Source organism: Pan troglodytes, chromosome 12 (genome assembly GCF_028858775.2).
Source record: "Pan troglodytes isolate AG18354 chromosome 12, NHGRI_mPanTro3-v2.0_pri, whole genome shotgun sequence".
Taxonomy (NCBI): domain Eukaryota; kingdom Metazoa; phylum Chordata; class Mammalia; order Primates; family Hominidae; genus Pan; species Pan troglodytes.
This window is the reverse complement of record NC_072410.2, coordinates 61,632,643-61,652,028: the sequence shown is the minus strand read 5'-3', so window position 1 is coordinate 61,652,028 and position 19,386 is coordinate 61,632,643. Positions and strand designations below refer to the sequence as shown.

The window sequence follows — 19,386 nt, the reverse complement described above, 5'->3', positions numbered from 1 at the left end:
TCAGCCTCCCAAGTAGCTGGGACTACAAGCGAGCGCCACCATGTCTGGCTAAGTTTTGTATTTTTTTAGTAGAGATGGGGTTTCACCATGTTGGCCAGGCTGGTCTCGAACTCCTGACCTCAAATGATCTTCCCACCTCAGCTTCCCAAAGTGCTGAGATTACAGGTGTGAGCCATTGCGCCTGGCATGTCCTTCCCTCACAGTCCTTATACTTCTCTTTTGTTGATTTGGCCAAGTTGTCAGTCTATATTTAACACTAACTGTGGTAGCAGGGTTTTTTTTTATCTTATTTCTGCTTTAGATTCTAAAGTTGCTCTATTAACTCATGATATTTGCTGTGAGTTTTATGCTAGTCTTTATCGAAAGCTTTTCTCTTTTTTTCTCTCTCTCTTTTTTTTTTTTTGAGACGAGTCTCGCACTGTCACCCAGGCTGGAGTGCAGTGGCACAATCTCGGCTCACCACAAACTCCGCCTCCCAGGTTCACGCCATTCTCCTGCCTCAGCCTCCCGAGTAGCTGGGACTACAGGCGCCTGCCACCACATCTGGCTAATTTTTTGTATTTTTTAGTAGAGACAGAGTTTCACAGTGTTAGCCAGGATGGTCTCAATCTCCTGACCTTGTGATCCACCCACCTCGGCCTCTCAAAGTGCTGGGATTACAGCCATGAACCACCGTGCCCGGCCGAAAGCTTTTCTCTTTTATAGCTAATTTAAATCTGCATTAGCGGGGCCAGGTGCAATGGCTCACACATGTAATCCCAGAACTTTGGGAGGCTAAGGCAGGCAGATAATTTCAGCTCAGGAGTTCCAGACCCGCCTGGGCAATGTGATGAAACCCCATCTCTACAAAAAAATAAAATTAACCAGACGTGGTGGCACGTACCTGTGTGGCACGTGCCTGTAGTCCCAGCTACTTGGGAGGCTGAGGAGAGGTTTACTTGAGCCCAGGAAGTTGAGGATGCAGTGAACCATGATCGCGCCACTGCACTTCAGCCTGGATGACAGAACAAGACCCTGTCTCAAAAAAATAAAATATAAAAGAAATATTCATTTGTCTAGATGGTTTTTAGTTTCTCACCTTTAGTAATATGGTAGATGACATTGATTTTTCTGATATTAAACCTTTGTATTCTTACTTGATATAATTTTTAAGGAAATTATTTTATCAAATATTAAAATAAAAAGGGTAACATGCAGAAACCTAGCTGTATACAGAAAAGGCAATATTACCACTATTTGGTGAGGTGTGCTGGGTGACGATAACCTGAAAAGAAGCACTAGGTCATAAGACTGGCTTCAGTTCCTCTGAGAATTTACAAGAGCCTTTTCTGGGGAGATCACTGGGCAAGACCCTGAGCAAATTCTGAGAAACATTGGGTTATCCATAATTAGTGTATTTTGAAAGGTGTACTGGCTACTGGAGCACACCTGTCTAGGATTAACTCCACAGAGGACTTGCTTCTGCCTCTGCTGGCAGTGTGGGAGTACCACCATTCTGGAATCACTTCAGTCCTCCCTTGAAGGTTGTGTGTAAGGATGGGAAATCATGAACAGCTTTTGCCCACTCTACTTAGTGGCCCAGTGCTCAATGTTCTGACAGCTAGGCCATTATGGGCATCCACCCTCAGGGCACCCAAACCCCCTCTCTTCTCCCTACACTTTCCCAGATCACTGGTTTTGATTGATTTGGGGTCCCCTCTCTCCACTTCTATGAGACCAGCAGTGCTTTAATGTATCCCAGCCAGGATCTTCCTTGTTCACCAAGAAAGTTTCCCATGTAGCCCACCACACCAGAAGTAGAAGTTCCTCCAGATTCCAGACTCTAATAGCCAGTTATTACAAAGGAAATCAATAATACCTATTGGCTTTGTTTCTTTGGGATGTTTGGTTTTTTAACTATTAAGAATATTTACTTTAGGCTGGGCACGGTGGCTCACGCCTGTAATCCCAGCACTTTGGGAGGCCGAGGTGGGCGGATCGCGAGGTCAGGAAATTGAGACCATCCTGGCTAACATGGTGAAACCCAGTCTCTACTAAAAACACACACACAAAAAAAAATTAGCCGGGCGTGGTGGTGGGCGCCTGTAGTCCCACCTACTCGGGAGGCTGAGGCAGGAGAATGGCGTGAACCCGGGAGGCGGAGCTGGCAGTGAGCTGAGATCGCGCCACTGCACTCCAGCCTGGGTGACAGAGCGAGACTCCGTCTCAAAAAAAAAAAAAAAAGAATATTTACTTTATACAAATTAATCGGTAGTTTGAAATTAACTGGGAAATATGTCTTAATGGGATATGAGCAAGGAATGGAGGATATTACAAAATAGAAGAGCCATAATTTCAGGAAGAAAAATGTTAGCAAACTTAATAACAAGCATGTATATTTCAACAAGTCTGTGTATTTCATCTTATTTTTCTCATTTTGCCACAGATCCTCATAGGGCCTTAAATTGAGATGGGCATTTGGAAACTTCTGCTTTAAAACTTAGGAAGATTCCTAAGTGTCTTCTGACAAAAGCTGATAGATTTATAATAGTGTAGTTTTATGTATTTTTTGTAGTCTATGGTACTCTTATTTGAAATTCTTTGAAAATTGGTCATTCATGTATGATATACATGGCAACTAAACTCATTAATTGGAAAAGCCCACTCTTTAACCATTGTCTTAATGATTAAATGTGTTTTTCCATTTGTATGTGGAAATATACAAACTTTTAAAACAATGAAAATGAGTTTCTTAATATGAATGGTAAACATTAAAACTTGTTAATATTCATTAAGTTCAAAATGGATCAAAATTTTTCATATATTTCTGAGACTTGAAAATGAAAAGATTAAGATGACTGGTAAACTAATAAAGGTTATTGTGAACACCAAATTAAGGAATCTCTGTATTTTCCCTTTTCTAACGGTATTTTCCAGGGCAGAACATTTCACTTCTTACAACATTGTTAAATGTGGGGTGAGACCCCTGTTTGAATTCCAGTTCTGTCACTTTCCAGTTTTTTTTTTCTTTTTTTAAATTGAGATGGGGTCTGACTGTGTCGTCTAGGCTGGACTGCAGTGGTTCACTGCAACCTCTGCCTCCTGAGCTCAAGCCATCCTCCCACCTCAGCCTCTGAAGTAGCTGGGACTACAGACACACACCACCACATCTGGATAATTTTTTTGCGTGTGTGTGTATTTTTTGTAGAGATATGGTTTTGCCATGTTGCCAGGCTGGTCTCAAACTCCTGAGCTCAAGCAGTCCACCCACCTCAGCCTCCTGAAGTGCTGGGATTACAGGTTTGAGCCACCCTGCCCAGCCTGTAGTTTCCTTAGAGAATTTAACCTGTGTATCTCAGTTTCTTCATCTGTAAAATGGGGATAATAATCATACCTACTTGATTAAGTTGTTGAGAGGAGTAAACAATGCTGTGTATTGTGCATTTAGAGCACTTGGCATATAGTAAGGGCTCAATATAAACTCTTGTTAAAAGTGATAAGCACTTTTTAATAACCATGTTAACAAGATGCAGTTTTCAATCAGGAGCTATCTTTAAAGACTAAAGCCCTGCTAAGGGGATCAGGTGGAACAGTGTCTAGGAATAGGGATATTCTTGAATAGCAGCCTGTTAGAAGAATAGGAAAGTCTCTTTGGGAGGCCGAGGCAGGTGGATCACAAGGTCAGGAGATCGAGACCATCCTGGCTAACACAGTGAAACCCCGTCTCTACTAAAAATACAAAAAATTAGCCAGGCATGGTGGCACGCGCCTGTAGTCTCAGCTACTCAGGAGGCTGAGGCAGGAGAATGGCGTGAACCCGGGAGGTGGAGCTTGCAGTGAGCCGAGATTGCGTCACTGCACTCCAGCCTGGGCAAGAGAGCGAGACTCCATCTCAAAAATAAGTAAATAAATAAAATAAGAAAGTTTCTGTTTCTAGCACAGGTACTGAGAGACAAAGGGGAAAAATATTGTTCAACATTAAGCAGTCAGTAGAAGCTTGATAGGCTTGGGGAAAAAAGTCAACAGTCAAGATATTGCGGTGTTAGGTATGGAACTGCCACACACATATTCACATAAGGGATGACACCATGTAGGACTTGTAGTCTCAACACTTGGCATCTCAATTTAGGAGAATATTATAAACAGGGGCCTCTACTTTTGGTAGTAAAAAGCTCCATGCTGGAACATAACTATCGGAGACACTTGGAACATGAACATGGCCTCTAACACATACCCTTTTAATTTCTTACAGACCTTGAAATAGACAAAAAAAGTTTATTGATACCTCTTACTTTTCCACATTTTGTTGTTTTGTACAACCCTATGCCTTGTCATGGAGAAAGAGATGTTTAATTTTAAATCTCGTTCTCAGGTAATATTTGGTAGTAGCTGGAGTCTCAAAGGCATTTAAATTTCTTTTTATTGCCTTTTATTCATAAACATTTAACCGTATTTTTTTAGTATGAATGGGGTTCCTTTTTAGTTTCACATTTCACTGTAATTTAAAATGTTTCAAAAATGTATTCTAATGAAGTAAATAATAGAAATCTGGGTAGCATATAATCCTTGAAATTAAGCTGTTGTGTAGAGACTGCTAATTGACCACCAGTATTCACTCCCATAATTTAAAAGTGAAACTCTCGCACATTTTGTTTGGCTACACAGCTGCTCAGAGTCTACATCTTCTTTTTCTTTTTTTTTTGAGATGGAGTTTCACTCTTGTTGCCCAGGCTGGAGCTCAATGGCACGATCTCGGCTCACTGCAACCTCCGCCTCCCGGGTTCAAGCGATTCTCCCGCCTCAGCTTCCCAAGTAGCTGGGATTACAGGCATGCACCACCACGCCCAGCTAATTTTGTATTTTTAGTAGAGACGGGGTTTCTCCATGTTGGTCAGGCTGGTGTCGAACTCCTGACCTCAGGTGATCTGCCCGCCTCGGCCTCCCAAAGTGCTAGGATTACAGGCATGAACGACCACGCCCAGCCAGAGTCTGCATTTTCTAGCCACCTCATTTGTAGTTAAGTTCTAGCCAATGGGATGTAAGTGAAAGTGATGCATGTGACTTTGAGATCATGTCCTTAAAAGTACTGGGGCTTGCAACAGGTATATGAAAAAATGCTCAACATCACTAATCATCAGGGAAATGCAAATTAAAGCCACAACGAGACATCATCTCATACCTGTTAAAGTGGCCATAATAAAGACAAAAGATAAGAGTTGGCAAGGGTATGGAGAAAAGGGAAGTCTTGCACATTGTTGGTGGGAATGTAAATCAGTTCAGCCATCATGGAAAACAGTTATGGAGATTCCTAAAGAAAATAAAAAATAGAACAACCATATCATCCAGCAGTCCCATTACTGGGTATAAATACAAGGGAAATGAAATCAGTAATCAAAGAGATAGCTACATTCTTGTGTTCATTGCAGGATTATTCACAATAGCCAAGATAAGGAATCAATCTAAGTGTCCATCAATTGGTGAATGGATTAAGAAAATGTGATATATATACATAAGGGAATACTATTCAGCCTTCAAAAAAGAAGGAAATCTTGTCATTTTTGGCTACATGAATGAACCTGGAGGATATTTTGTTAAGTGAAATAAGCCAGGCACAGAAAGACAAATACCACATGATCTCATATGTGGAATCTAAAAAGTTAAAGTCAGAGAGTAGAATGGCAGCTACCAGGAGATGGGGGGTGGGGGGAATTGGGAGTTATTGGTCACGGCATACAAAATTTTAGGAATAAAGTTCAACACATCTATTGTAGAACATGGAGACTATAGTTAATAACAATGCAGTGCCTGTAGTCCCAGCTATTAGGAAGGCTGAGGCAGGAGGATCACTTGAGCCCAGGAGTTCCAGGCTGCAGTGACCCCTGGTCACACCACTGCACTCCAGCCTGGCTACAGAGTGAGACCCTGACTCCAAAAACAAACAACAATGTGTACTTGAAAATTGCTAAGAGAGATTTTAAGTGTTTTCACAAGTATGTGAGGTCATGCATGTTAATCAACTTGATTTAGCCATTTCACTATACATATTTTGAACAGTATGTTGTACGCCATAAATATATACAATTTTTGTCAATTTTAAAAATAGATTTTTAAAAACTACTGGAGCATGCATTTCCCTTGCCCTGCCTCTCCTTCTGTTGAGGTAGGAGTGAGAATTCTGCAGCCATTTCAGACACTGAGAGACAAGTTGTCTGTCAAGTTTGACAAAGCAGCTGTATCGGCTGTGGACCACTCACCTCTGTAATTTGAGAAATAAACTTTTATTGTGTTTAAGCCACTGTGTTTTGGGTCTTTTTATTAAAACAACTTAGACTGTACTGAAACTAATAGAGGAACAGATGAGCTTCTGAACACAAATGGTTAGACTTGGTGAAAAGGGGGAATTGGATGAAAGCCTTAGGTGAAATTGCCCATTCTGCATAAAGGGCCTCAAGGAGGAACATCTGTACAATGGGGAAGAAAGATTTTTTCCTTGGCCAAAAGTCACTGAACCTAATGAGTTGGCCATTTGGCCTTGGACAAGTCACTTAAACTTTCTCTGTATTTGAGACTTAAATTGGAAAAAATTGAAGAAGTTGGCCTCTCAAGGATCCTTTCTAGCTATCATTTCATAAATGTATGTTGTTCTAGAAAAGGGAATAATGAGAAAGCTTGAGACAGTAAGTATCCAAATTGATCCTGAGATGCTTACTAGTAAATAGGTCAACAGGAGTAGAGCAGATGTTATGGAGTGGGTCCAGTACAGTTTTATTATCTTCAATCTCTGTTTACAAACTAGTGTTTGTTTGTTGAAACAGGGTCTTGCTCTGTCACTCAGGCTAGATTGCAGTGGCATAATTGCAGCTCATTGCAGCTCACTGCAGCCCCAGCCTCCCAGGCTCAAATGATTCTCCTGCTTCAGCCTCCCGAGTAACTGGGACTACAGGCACACACCACCACACCTGGTTAATTTTTGTATTTTCTGTAGCAACAGGGTTTCACCACGTTGTCCAGGCTAGCAAACTGGTTAACTGACTTAGTGTCTTTTTGTTGAACCTTGCTAAAAGCAAGGAATGGTAGCCAACACAAACTCACATTCTGGCCTTTTCTAGATGCTTTCCTCAGAGCTATATATGGGCTTGATGATCTGCCTTCCAAGTTAATATGGGTGACATTTTTCCCCAATACATTTGGGAACAGTCACTAGCCTTCTGGCCTGCAATATGTTTCCACCTGCTAACCAATGCCATATATATCTTAGATCTTTGTTATGGTAGGTGGCACACCACTTTCAGGGACCAACTTTCTCTTCTAGGGAACACACTAAGCCACTGTAACAAAGAGACTAAAAAATACAGTAGTTAAGATAAACATTTTTCTCTCATGGAACAGACCAGAGGTACTCTGCTTCAGAAGGTAATTCAGGGCCCGGGTTCCTGCTATATTGTGTTCTACAGTCCCTTATGTGTTATTCTTTGTTTGTCGTTTTTGAGATGGAGTCTCACTCTGTAGCCCAGGCTGGAGTGCAGTGGCACCATCTCGGCTCACTGCAACCTCTGCCTCTCAGGTTCAAGTGATTTTCCCCCATCAGCCTCGGAGTAGCTGGTATTACAGGCACCCGCCACCACGCCTGACTAATATTTGTATTTTTAGTAGACATGAGGTTTCACCAGTCTGGTCTCGAACTCCTAACCTCAAGTGATCCTCCTGCCTCAGCCTCCCAAAGTTCTGGGATTACAGTGTGAGCTAACTATGCCCAGCCCCTTATGCATTATTCTTGTTTTCATGGTTGTAAAGTACCACCATCACAACTAAGTACCAGCCTATATGAAAGAAGAAAGAGGGGAAGTAGAGGGCAAGCAGTTTCTGTTTAAGAATTTACCTGGCTGGGGCTGGGTGTGGTGGCTCACACCTGTAATCCCAGCACTTTGGGAGGCTGAGGCGGGCAGATCACCTGAGGTCAGGGGTTCAAGACCAGCCTGGCTAACATGGTGAAACCCCATTTCTACTAAAAACACAAAAATTAGCCGGGTGTGGTGGCACACGCCTGCAATCCCAGCTACTCGGGAGGCTGAGGCAGGAGAATCACTTGAACCAGGGAGGCGGAGGTTGCAGTGAGCCAAGATCGCGCCATTGCACTCCAGCCTGGGTGACAAGACCGAAACTCTGTCTCCAAAAAAAAAAATAATAATAATTTACCTGGCTGGGCGTGGTGGCTCACGCCTGTAATCCCAGCACTTTGGGAGGCCGAGGCAGGCAGATCACCTGAGGTCAGGAGTTCAAGACCAACATGGTGAAACCCCATCTCTACTAAAAATACAAAAAATTAGCTGGACGTGGTGGCATGCGCCTGTAATCCCAGTTACTCAGGAGGCTGTGGTAGGAGAATCGCTTGAAGGGAGGTGGAGGTTGCAGTGAGCCCAGACGGTGCCACTGCACTCCAGCCTGGGCAACAGAGCAAGACTCCATCTCAAAAAAATAAAAAAAGAATTTACCTGACTTAACCTAACATCTTATGATACGACACTTGCCTAACTTTATTTTTATTTTTATTTTTGACAGGGTCTCACTCTGTTGCCCAGCTTGGAGTGCAGTGGTGCAAAGATAGCTCATTGGGGCCACCACGCCCAGCTAACTTAAAAAAAAAAAAATTTTTTTTTTTTTTTGTAGAGACAGGGTTTCACTTTGTTGTTCAGGCTGTGCTCAAGCAATCCTCTCGTCTTGGTCTCCCTAAATGCTGGGATTATGGGATTACAGGTGTGAGCCACCGCACCCAGCCACTTTAATGTCTTTGTGGAACAAAAATCGTAAAAGATCTGCAGAAAGTCACAGGATGATACAATTGGTAAAAACTCCTGACATTCTGTACAGTGAACCACTTAATCTCTACTTAATCATCAGATCTCATAGTAATTATTCATTTGGTTAAGGCTTTACTTTTTCTGTTCTTTCTAATCCTAACATTTAATTTTGGTTCTCAGAATAGACCAAGTGGAAACTAGATAGAAATGTTGACATGTAGCAGTTACCCTACAATATTGAGCCGTTTGCATTTTACTAGATGCCCAATAGTAGTGTTCCTCACAATAACACACACACACACACACACACACACCCTATTAATGTATGAAAACCGAATTTGTAATCCAGAGCTATTTACATTTTTAAAGAGCTACCTCCTGGTAAAGACACTTCAGGTCCTTACCCAAAGACCTTGGTCTAAAAGATACTTTCGGTGTCCCTCATCATGCGATCTTTCCGCTCTACCTAAGCGGTGTACCAAATGATCTGCACCAAGAACAATTTCATCCATTCTTTAATCACGGTTCTTTTATCTCCTGTATATCCCCCTTTCTTCTGGACTCAGGGTTGGTCACCTAAGATCAGGCTCCTAGGATCTGGTTGCTAAGAGACAAGACGCTGGGAGGGTGGGGACGCTGCACTGCGACAAGCCTGGGAGTGTATGCCAGAGGAGGAAGGAGAAGCAGCAGGCAAGGAAAGGCGACAGTCAGCCGCCGCCGCCCCTCCGGCGCCCTCCCGCCCGGCAGGGGCTCGGCGCTCATTGGCTCCGCCGCTGCGGCGCTGGCCCGCGATTGGCCGGGCGGCGTCGGCTCGGCGGCTCCCCCACCCCTCGGCGCTAGTCTCCGCAGCCGCCTGCAAGCGGGCGGGGGCGGGGTGTGAGGCGCAGCGGACGGGGTTGCGGGCTCGGTAGCGGCAGCTTCAGGGCGCGAGCGCGGGCGGTGCCGGCCACTGCAGGTAACAGAGGCGCTGCGAGGGCAGCCGCGGCCTTGTGGAGGTGAGCGAGACGCCGAGGGGGCTCGGGTGCCCACCGAGGGGCGGGAAGTGCGGCATGGGGCGGTACCGCTCACAGCCAGCCGGCTCCCGCCGCGGCTTCCCACCCTGGGCGGGGTCCCACTTGCCCAAACGCCCCCGAACGCCCCCGTGCACAGCCTCAGCCGGCCGCGCCTCGAGCAGCCAGCCGGCCCGCGTCCCGTCACCCGCCCGGTCCATGTCCCTGCAGACCGTCCCGCCCGCGCACAGCGGCGGGAACCCCAGCTTCTGCGCGCCCAGCCGCGCCCCGGGCCTCTGCCCCGCCTCGCCCCGCTGCCCCGCCTCGCCCCCGCTGCCCGGCGCCTTTGTCCGCTCTGCGCCCCTGGAGTTTCTGTGCCTCCACGGGCGGGAGCGGGGCGCGAAGGTCTGGGGGTGCCCCGAGGACGCGCCGCGTAGTGAGCCTCCGGGCCCAAGGTTTGACTGGCTTTGACCTCATGCCGGTTCTGGGATGTGATTTTACTTTCTCCTCCAGCTGACTCCGATCTCCTGTGTGTGCAGAAGTCAGGAAGCCTGGGTACAAGGCTTCTTCCCGGTCCGGGATGACTCGGTGTTACCGCCGCCCTCTGTTAGGCCAGAGGCCTTTGACCTGCCTGCCTGCCTGCCCCACGGGGCCCCCTCTCTTCCCATCTTTCCACTGGCTAAGGGAAAACGTCTCTGTTTCCAAGAGCTTTTTTTTCTATTTGAAATAAGAAAAAAATATATCAGATTCCTGTTGTAGACCTCTATCTGGTGTGGAAGTGACTTAGACTAGTCTTCTTAATTAATACATTTGTATTAAATACATAAACCAAGAGAAGGGGGTCGGGGAGGGGAGGGGAAGTATGTTCTTAAAAAATGAAGTCTGTTAAACATACTGGATTTTTATTTTTGGTAAATAACGTATTTTACCTTAAATATTGTCAAGATTTTGATATTTTATGAATGGGAGTGGATTTCATAGTAATTTGAACTTTGAGCTTTTTCTTGTCACCGTTTTTGATAAATTTATACTTTCCAGAATGAGGTGCACTGTAACAGCTATTTCGAGATAATTTATGTTTTATTAAGGATTATCCATCAATGCTATGCCTTTTATACTTAAATTCAGACTCTGATTTCTTGGATATTCATTTAACTAGAATTAATGCTGGGGGGTCTTCCCTTGCCTAGTACAGTTGTATAAAGAGAAGGTCAACAGAAAAACTTTTTTCTCATTTGGATGATTTAAAGTACTCTTAAACATGTATAGTATAAATTAGTATCACATTTGAAATGTAAGCTTTTAAGTGTTTGACGTGGGTAATATTTTTTAACTTTTAAATGAATCTTTTTGGAAGTGAAGAGAAATGAGCTCTCAGGGAACATCCTTGCCCTGAATTCCATTTTAGCTTGCTTTCTACCAAGGCCGAAACAAATTGTAATAAAACGCCCTGGCTGGGTGCAGTGGCTCACGCCTGTAATCCCAGCACTTTGGGAGGCCGAGACGGGCGGATCACGAGGTCAGGAGATAGAGACTATCCTGGCCAACATGGTGAAACCCTGTCTCTACTAAAAATACAAAAATTAGCTGGGCGTGGTGGTGCGTGCCTGTAGTCCCAGCTACTCGGGAGGCTGAGGCAGGAGAATCGCTTGAACCCGGGAGGCGGAGGTTGCAGTGAGCCGAGATCGCGCCACTGCACTCCAGCCTGGGCGACAGAGCGAGACTCCGTCTCAAAAAAAAAAAAAAAAAAAAAAAGAGAGAAATAAACAGAAATTTCTCAGGGCCCTTCCAAGGTTCTTCCAAGACTTTTTTCAAGTCTTCTTTCCCCATGTTTTCATCAAACTCAGCCTGGGACATGCAAAAGGGCATTACTTTTCAGATTCACTCACTTTTTTCATCTGACTTTGAGATGACCAACTCTTTAAAAAACAATGAAGTTCTGTAAAATATGTTTCCAACTGGGCACAAGGCAGTGCTTTACAGTTATTAAACTAATTCTTGGAAATTTTTGTGCCAATAATGGCCAAAGTGGAGAGGAGAAAAATAATAGTAATAAGTTATTTATTTTATGAGCACCTTTTGTATGCCAGACAGTGTGCAGGTGCTTTATACATAGTATTATTTAATCCTCACCGTAACTCCAAAGGTTAGGTATTGTTTTCCTTACAGTATAGCTGAGACCATTGGAGCGATAGGTTGCACACTGCTAGAAGTGGTAAAGCTGGGTAAGAATCTGTAGCTGACTCTTTCTAGTCATTTTGTTGGTGGCATACTTCATTGGAATGTTACTGTCTCTCCTTTTATCTGTCACATTAATCTTTTTGAATCTGTTTAATCTGAGGATCTCTGGAGTGGTAGTGCTGCTACACACATTATGTAGTCCTCACTCTTTGCCAGGTAGCACTTTCCATATATCCTCAGAAGTATGTAAGCTAGCTACTATTATTATCTTTGTTTTACAGATGAGGAAATTGAGGCACAGAGATTAATTAATCTGAACCAGATAATGCCATAAGTAGTAGAACTGCGATGCAAACTTGGACAGTCTGACTCCAGAGTCTGCACACTTAACCACTCCACTATTCTGGCCTTCTACAAGGTACATCTTTGGTTGGTAGGAAGCTGTGATTTTAGTGTGCTAAATGTTTTTCTGTTTTTGTTTCCTTTTAATGTTCATTAAAGTACATGTAGGATAACTTTATGTTGTCTACCAGCTGATGTCCTCTACCAGTGTCTTATGTAAACAATGACATAGTACTAATTATAATTAACATTTATTGAGAGCGTACCACATTCACGACCCCTGTACTGTGTTTTAAATATTCCACATAACCCTCAGCACAATCTAAATACTATTATTTATGCAGCATCTCATTTGTGAGATACTTATATCATCTTCAAAGTGCTTTCACAAAATAATCCCTTTATTTCTTTCCACGCTGTCAGTCAGAGGTATTACCATCACCTACTTTTGTTGCTGCATTTCAGCAAGGTTCGATGACTTGCCTTGGCTATCAGGTATTAGAGCCAAAACTCAAATCAGAGATTCAGACTCCTGTGTATGCTGCCTTTTCCATTGTACTGATCTGTCAGCGAATCTCTGCTTTGTACTCTCGTCCTAAAATAGATCATTTTTGTCCATAGGAGCAGTTTATATTTGGAGATTGTATTCCCAACCCAGAATCAAGTGTCAGCTGAATCATAGATATAACTAGTCAAAACTTTTGTCATTATTTTCATCTGTAAATTAATGTTCCCACTTTAGATGCAGTGCCTGGCACACAGTGATGGCTCAGTAAATGTTTGAATAAAGTAAGAAGTATCTCGTACACATTGATATAAAAAAGTTCCTCAAATGTTTTATGTTTGAATGCATAGTTTCTTTTCTATTTGATATCATAACCCTCTCCCCACACCTCACAAACAGAAGCTTTCAAAATTACTTAATTGAATCATAACTAACTTCAAAATATATTAGGCTCTGTCCCTACTGACCCTAAACCATTATTTTCAATCTGCTGTCCTAGCCCATACTATACGTCTTGTGTGGAATGGAAAGAGCATGGATTTGAGAATCATTTTTACTTGGTTTGAATCCTTGCTCTGCCTCTTCTTAGCGCTGTGATCTTGTAAAAATTACTTAACATCTCTGAACCTCATCTTGTAAAATTGGGGACTCTGTCTCTAAAGAAAAAAAGATAAAAAATATTTTAGGCTTTTTATCGTATATTTGTTCATCTCTTCATCTTTTTATACATCCATTTATCAATGCATAATATTCAAATCCTTTTTTGTGAAGAGATTTAGGCTATACTATGTTTACTTTAGGTCAGTTTTATTTTTCCTTTACATGGTAGCAGATAATTATTAGGAATGAATTATAACTGATCTGTAATGTTCTGAAAACATTTGGATTTCGGGTTTAAATAAAGCTTTTTGTCTTCCCTATCCCTAGTTCCAAAAGATGAGTCGTGGATATTCAGAAAACAACAATTTCCTGAACAATAATAACCAAATGGTATTGGACATGATCCTTTATCCATTAATTGGAATCCCTCAGACTATCAACTGGGAAACTATAGCAAGGCTCGTGCCTGGATTAACACCAAAAGAGGTAAATAACAGTCCCCCCAGAATATCTCCTGAAAATGTTCAGAAAAGGTCATCAATTTAAAGAAACACCAAGAGAGAGAAAAATATTTGAGTTTTACATATTCAAATGCATGTATTAACACTGAATAGACATTTATATAATTTGACTAGATGCAAATTACATAAATTTTATATATTATATATAGTATATATATTTTATATGTAATATTTTATATATAATATATATTTTATATTATATATATATTTGTTGTTGTTTTTGTTTTTTTGAGGCAGGATCTCTCACTCTATCATCCCAGGCTGGAGTGCAGTGGTGCCATCATGGCTCACTGCAGCCTCGACCTTTGAAGCTTAAGTGATCTTCCCACCTCAGCATCTCACAGTCTCTCTCAGAGTCTCACTACGTTGCCCAGGCTGGTCTTGAACTCCTGACCTCAAGCGATCTTTCTGCCACTTCCTCCCAAAGTGCTGAGATTACAGGCATGATCCACCATACCCAGCCTGGTCTTCCTTGTTTTACAAGAGCGTAAATATATATGCCTTTGAGTTAAAGCACATTAAAACTCTACTCTGAATTTTAAAATATAAAAATAGAAGTTAGAGGCTTTTGCATAGTGAAATGTATACAAATATTCTAGATGTTACTCTGCAGGTTAATATTTGCTTACAAAAAGTAATTGTTGAAAAATATCTTCAAATAGAAGGCAAGAAAATATCTTCTCAATTTTTTATTTAAAAAATTCCCAAACCGCTGGGCACGGTGGCTCACGCCTGTAATCCCAGCACTTTGGGAAGCCAAGGCAGGCAGATCACGAGGTCAGGAGTTCAAGACCAGCCTGACCAATATAGTGAAACCCCGTCTCTAGTAAAAATCCAAAAAATTTGCCGGGCATGGTGGCAGGCACCTGTAATCCCAGCTACTCAGGAGGCTGAGGCAGGAGAATTGCTTGAACCCGGGAGGCGGAGGTTGCAGTGAGCCAAGATCACGCCACTGCACTCCAGCCTGGGCGACAATGTAAGACTCTGTCTCAAAAAAAAAAAAAAAAAAAAAATTCCCAAACCTCTGTTTCTTTCATTTTATATTATGACAGTGTGCAAAAAGGTTTGATGAATTAAAGAGCAGTGGAAGCTCACCTGTTGACAACCAGTATAATTCCCTAATGGCTGCTGGAGAGAGTCCTGTTGAAACTTTAGCCACATATATCAAATCCTCACTTCTTGACATACATGGAGAATTTCAGGAGACTCCAGTTGGACATGATGCAGTTTCCAAAACTGGTAAGGTTTTAAACTAAAATGTAGTACTTGTCTTTATGAAAATTCTGCAGAATATTATATATTCCAATCAACTTTTCTTTCTTTGTTTAAAGGCTAATATAAACATTAATAGAGAAATGTATTCATATTTGTATCTTCCTGAATTTTGTTGTTTTTTCTTTTTGAGACAAGGTCTTGTTCTGTTGCCCAGGCTGGAGTACAGTGGCACCATCTCAGCTCACTGCAACCTCCATCTCCCAGGCTCAAGAGATCCTCCAGCCTCAGCCTCCCAAGTAGCTGGGACTAGAGACATGCACCACCGTGCTTGGCTAATTTTTGTATTTTTTTGTAGAGACGAGGTTTTGCTGTGTTGCCCAGGCTGGTCTGGAACTCCTGAGCTCAGGCCATCCGTCCGCCTCAGCTTCCCAAAGTGTTGGGATTACAGACGTGAGCTACTGCACCTGGCCTGAATTTTTAAAATCATGTTTATCTTTGCTATTTTTTAAAAAAAGTTTTAGGGCCAGATGCAGTGGATCACATCCACTTTAGGAGGTCAAGGTGGAAGGATCACTTGAGGCCAGGAGTTCAAGACCAACCTGGGCAACATAGCAAGACCCTGTCTCTTCAAAAAAATAAAAAATAAAAATTAGCTTGGTGTGATGGTGCACACCTGTGATCCTAGCTACTTGGAAGGCTGAGGTAAGAGGCTTGCTTAAGCCCAGGAGGTGAAGGTTACAGTCAGCTTTGATCAAGCCACTGCTCTTCAGCCTAGGGTTCTGAGCAAGACACTGTCTGTAAAAAAATTTAAACATTTTTAAAAATAAATTTTTAAATGCTAAAATATAGGTCAAATACAATCACCAAAAAAACCCACTTTACTGTATCAAAATGTTCTACTCTAATCTACTGGCCTAGTTAATTTCATATATTTTTTTTTAACTACGAATATTCTTTTACTTTATTTTAGAGGGGTTTGCCCTGTGCCCTTTACTTAATATTCCTTTTTCCTGAGAGACTCTTGCTTGTCTCTCATGTTACTTTTTTTTTTTTTTTTTTTTTTTTTTATACAGGTACTCTTTTTGTTTTTGGAGATGGTGGTTGCGCTGTGTTGCTCAGGCTGGTCTTGAACTCCTGAGCTCAAGCAATCCTCCTGCCGCAGCCTCCTGAGCAGCTGGAACTACACGTACATGCTACTGTGCTGAGCCTACAGCCACTCTTTATTATAGTCAACAAGAGCTTCAACTGACACAGTAGTGGGGTAAAAGATGTTTTCTGCAATTACATTGGAAATAATAACTGGTTTTAGAAATCCTCTGAGTGTAGCGAGTTATTTTAATCTCAGCAGCGGCAGAGTATTGATGTAAAAATTTGCTTCAGAAAGAGAAAACTATGCTGTTGGCATTTGAACATTTGATCCCTGTTTGTACACACCACATTAGTATTTTTTGAAATCCTTATTCTAACATTAGCAATTTATGATTCATTTTTGTACTGTTTCTTCCATATATCCTTAGAAATACTAAAGGAAAATGCCACCCTGATAAGTACCATCTTTAGCCTTGGAAACCATGCATTTACAGTATTACTATTCAATAAATAAAAACCCATTCTCAGCTAGAAACACTAACCCCCACCTTTTTTTTTTTTGTATGTGTTTGTTTCTGTATTTAAGGAAGACATAGTATAGCTTCCACAAGGAATTGTTCTTCAGAAAGTGAAAATTGTACTACTCATAATGGTGGAGAAATGACTGAAGAATCTGAAGGGTAGGCGGCTGGTTGTTTGCTAGATAAGATTAAATATTAATATCAACTTCATAAAATATATGATTGGTGGTTACCATAAGGTAGGAATTTCATATTGCATAATTGCTGAAACTACTGGAATCAGCTTAGTTCATGTGTTGAACTGACCTAAACATGACTTATTCATGTTATTATTTATAAATTGGATTACAGTTTTCTATTTAAAGATTTTTATTTTTATATATTTATAAATATTAAAAGTAATATCTCAACACAAAACTTTTAAAAGTGAATTTTAATACCTAAGGAAAAAAACTGTATGCCATTAATTCTCCGACTTTACTAAAGAAATTGGATGTGTATTTTAGGACTATTTGAACATAATAACTCATTATAGAAAATTTTAGAATTAAAATGTCTTTCAGTGTATTGCAAGTTTTGATAGTTTTGTATTGTTTTGCCTATTTTTACAATAAACTGAATATTGTTAAGTGTTCACTTTGATGAGTTTTGAAAAATGGATGTACCATATAACCATCACCCAAATCAAGACACAGAATATTTTTATTATTTCTGAAAGTTCCTTTGTATACTTACTTTTCATGGATTTTTATGAAAATCTTACTTTTTATAGATTTTCAAGAACAGCTTGCTTTATATATAATTCATATATCATAAAATGAACCCTTTGAAAAAGCTCTGGAGGTTGATGATTGTGCTGATTGCACAACAGTGTGAATATACTTAATGCCACTGAACTTAAAAGTGGTTAAAGTGGTAAATTTTACTTTATGTATATTTAACCACAGTTTTAAAAATTCACCCTTTTAAAGTGTGTAGTTCAGTTATTTTTAGTTTATTGACACAGTCTTGGAGGTTTTCTTTTGAGACAAAGTCTCACGCTGTCACCCAAGCTGGAGGGCAGTGGCTCCATCTCAGCTCTCTGCAACTTCTGCCTCCTAGGCTCAGGCAATTCTCATGCCTCAGCCACCTGATTAACTGGGACTACATGTGTGTGCCACCGTGCCCATTTTTGTATTTTTAGTAGAGGTAGACTTTCGCCATGGTGGCCGGCCTGGTCTTGAACTCCTGGCCTCAGGTGATCCTCCTGCCTCGGCCTCCCAAAGTGCTGGGATTACAGGTGTGAACCACCGCATCTGGCCATATTCACACAGATTTTTAACTGATTGGTTGGTTTGTGTGACACAAAAATTTGCCAAAAATTTTTTACTGAAATAATCTAATATTTTATCCTGTAGTCTAAAAAACTATGGAAACTCTGTTTCATTAGTTCAATTATTACCTGTTTATATTTTGACCATAATTTCTTTGGAAGAGCAATTTTGTGAAAATTTGTTTAAATTCTTTTGACTTTGATAGAGCATTGGTTATAATCCTTTTTCTGGTAGCCCAATTTTATTTAATTCTTTTTTTTTTTTTAGAGACGTGGTCTCACTGTGTTGCCCAGTCTGGTCCTGAACTCCTGGGCTCAAGCAGTCCTCCCACTTCAGACTCCCAAGGTGCTGGGATTACAGTTGTGAGCCACCGTGCCTGGACCTCCAATAATGTACTTTTTTTTGTATCAGGAATGTGTGAATTAAACACACAATTCAGTTAAATTCATGTTGTAGGACAGTGTGTCTCTCTCTGTTCTCTTCCTTTTGTAATGACATGAAGACAGATGTAGATCACACTGATGTTTCTTTTTGAGGTGATACAATTTGTTGTTGTTGTTTTTGAGGCGGAGTCTCACTCTGTTGCCCAGGATGGTGTGCAGTGATGTTATCACGACTCACTGGAGCTTGACCTCCCTGGGTTCAGGTGATCCTCCCACTTGAGCCTCCTGAGTAGCTGGGACCACGGGCATGCACCACCATGCCAGCTAATTTTTAAAATTTTTCTGTAGAGATAGGGTTTCACCAGGTTACCCAGGCTGGTCTGAAACTCCTGGGCTCAAGCAATCCTCCTGCCTTGGCCTCCCAAAGTGCTGGGATTGCAGGCGTCAGCCACCTTGCCCAGCCGACGTAATTTTCAAAGAAAGTAAATTCAAGGAGATTATAATTTTTGAAGCAGACTCTCTGATGTGTCATTTAAACTTGTGCTTAAATTATGTTTAAATATGGAAATAAGTACATTGTAGTCTTAGGAATGCTTTTAACTACATTTATTAATTTATATTTAATATATTTATATTTTATGTATGTGAATGCCTAGAAGCAAACTTTTTTGCTGTTAAAAGTAACAAAGCCATGCTAGTTATTCATTTGATTCTTTAGTGAAGAATTATAGCTATTTTTCCTTTTTAAAAAAATCTGAAAATTTTAGTATTTAATGATAATCTCTCTCCCACACCCATAACTGTGTAAAAGTGCTGTTTTATGTTCCCCACAGGAATTAGAGTGTGTTGCTTAATTTTTCTTTGTGAAATGGCATTATTTTTATAAACTTTATTTATTTATTTATTTATTTAGAGACGGAGTCTTGCTCTTTCGCCCAGTCTGGAGTGCA

The 19,386-nt window shown here is 41.3% G+C and overlaps 1 protein-coding gene across 14 annotated transcripts in view; it reads left to right on the top strand.

Annotated features, from left to right (window-relative positions):
• The first annotated feature begins 9,571 nt into the window (after positions 1-9,571).
• The window catches only part of SANBR (SANT and BTB domain regulator of CSR), a 72,613-nt gene continuing 62,798 nt past the window's right edge, over positions 9,572-19,386 (top strand). For 6 of the 14 annotated variants that reach the window (XR_008546404.2, XR_010149511.1, XR_010149512.1 and 3 more), the window contains exons 1-5: positions 9,603-9,772; positions 12,229-12,365; positions 13,722-13,880; positions 14,968-15,154; positions 16,806-16,899. Coding sequence is in view for 6 of the 14 variants with exons in the window: in XM_024354366.3 (XP_024210134.2) it covers positions 13,731-13,880; positions 14,968-15,154; positions 16,806-16,899 (431 nt within the window). In the remaining 8 variants the exon portion in view is untranslated. Of the gene's footprint in view, positions 10,222-12,228; positions 12,366-13,721; positions 13,881-14,967; positions 15,155-16,805; positions 16,900-19,386 lie in introns of all 14 variants that reach the window. The other 8 variants (XR_010149515.1, XR_010149514.1, XM_024354367.3 and 5 more) reach the window with 3 other exon arrangements.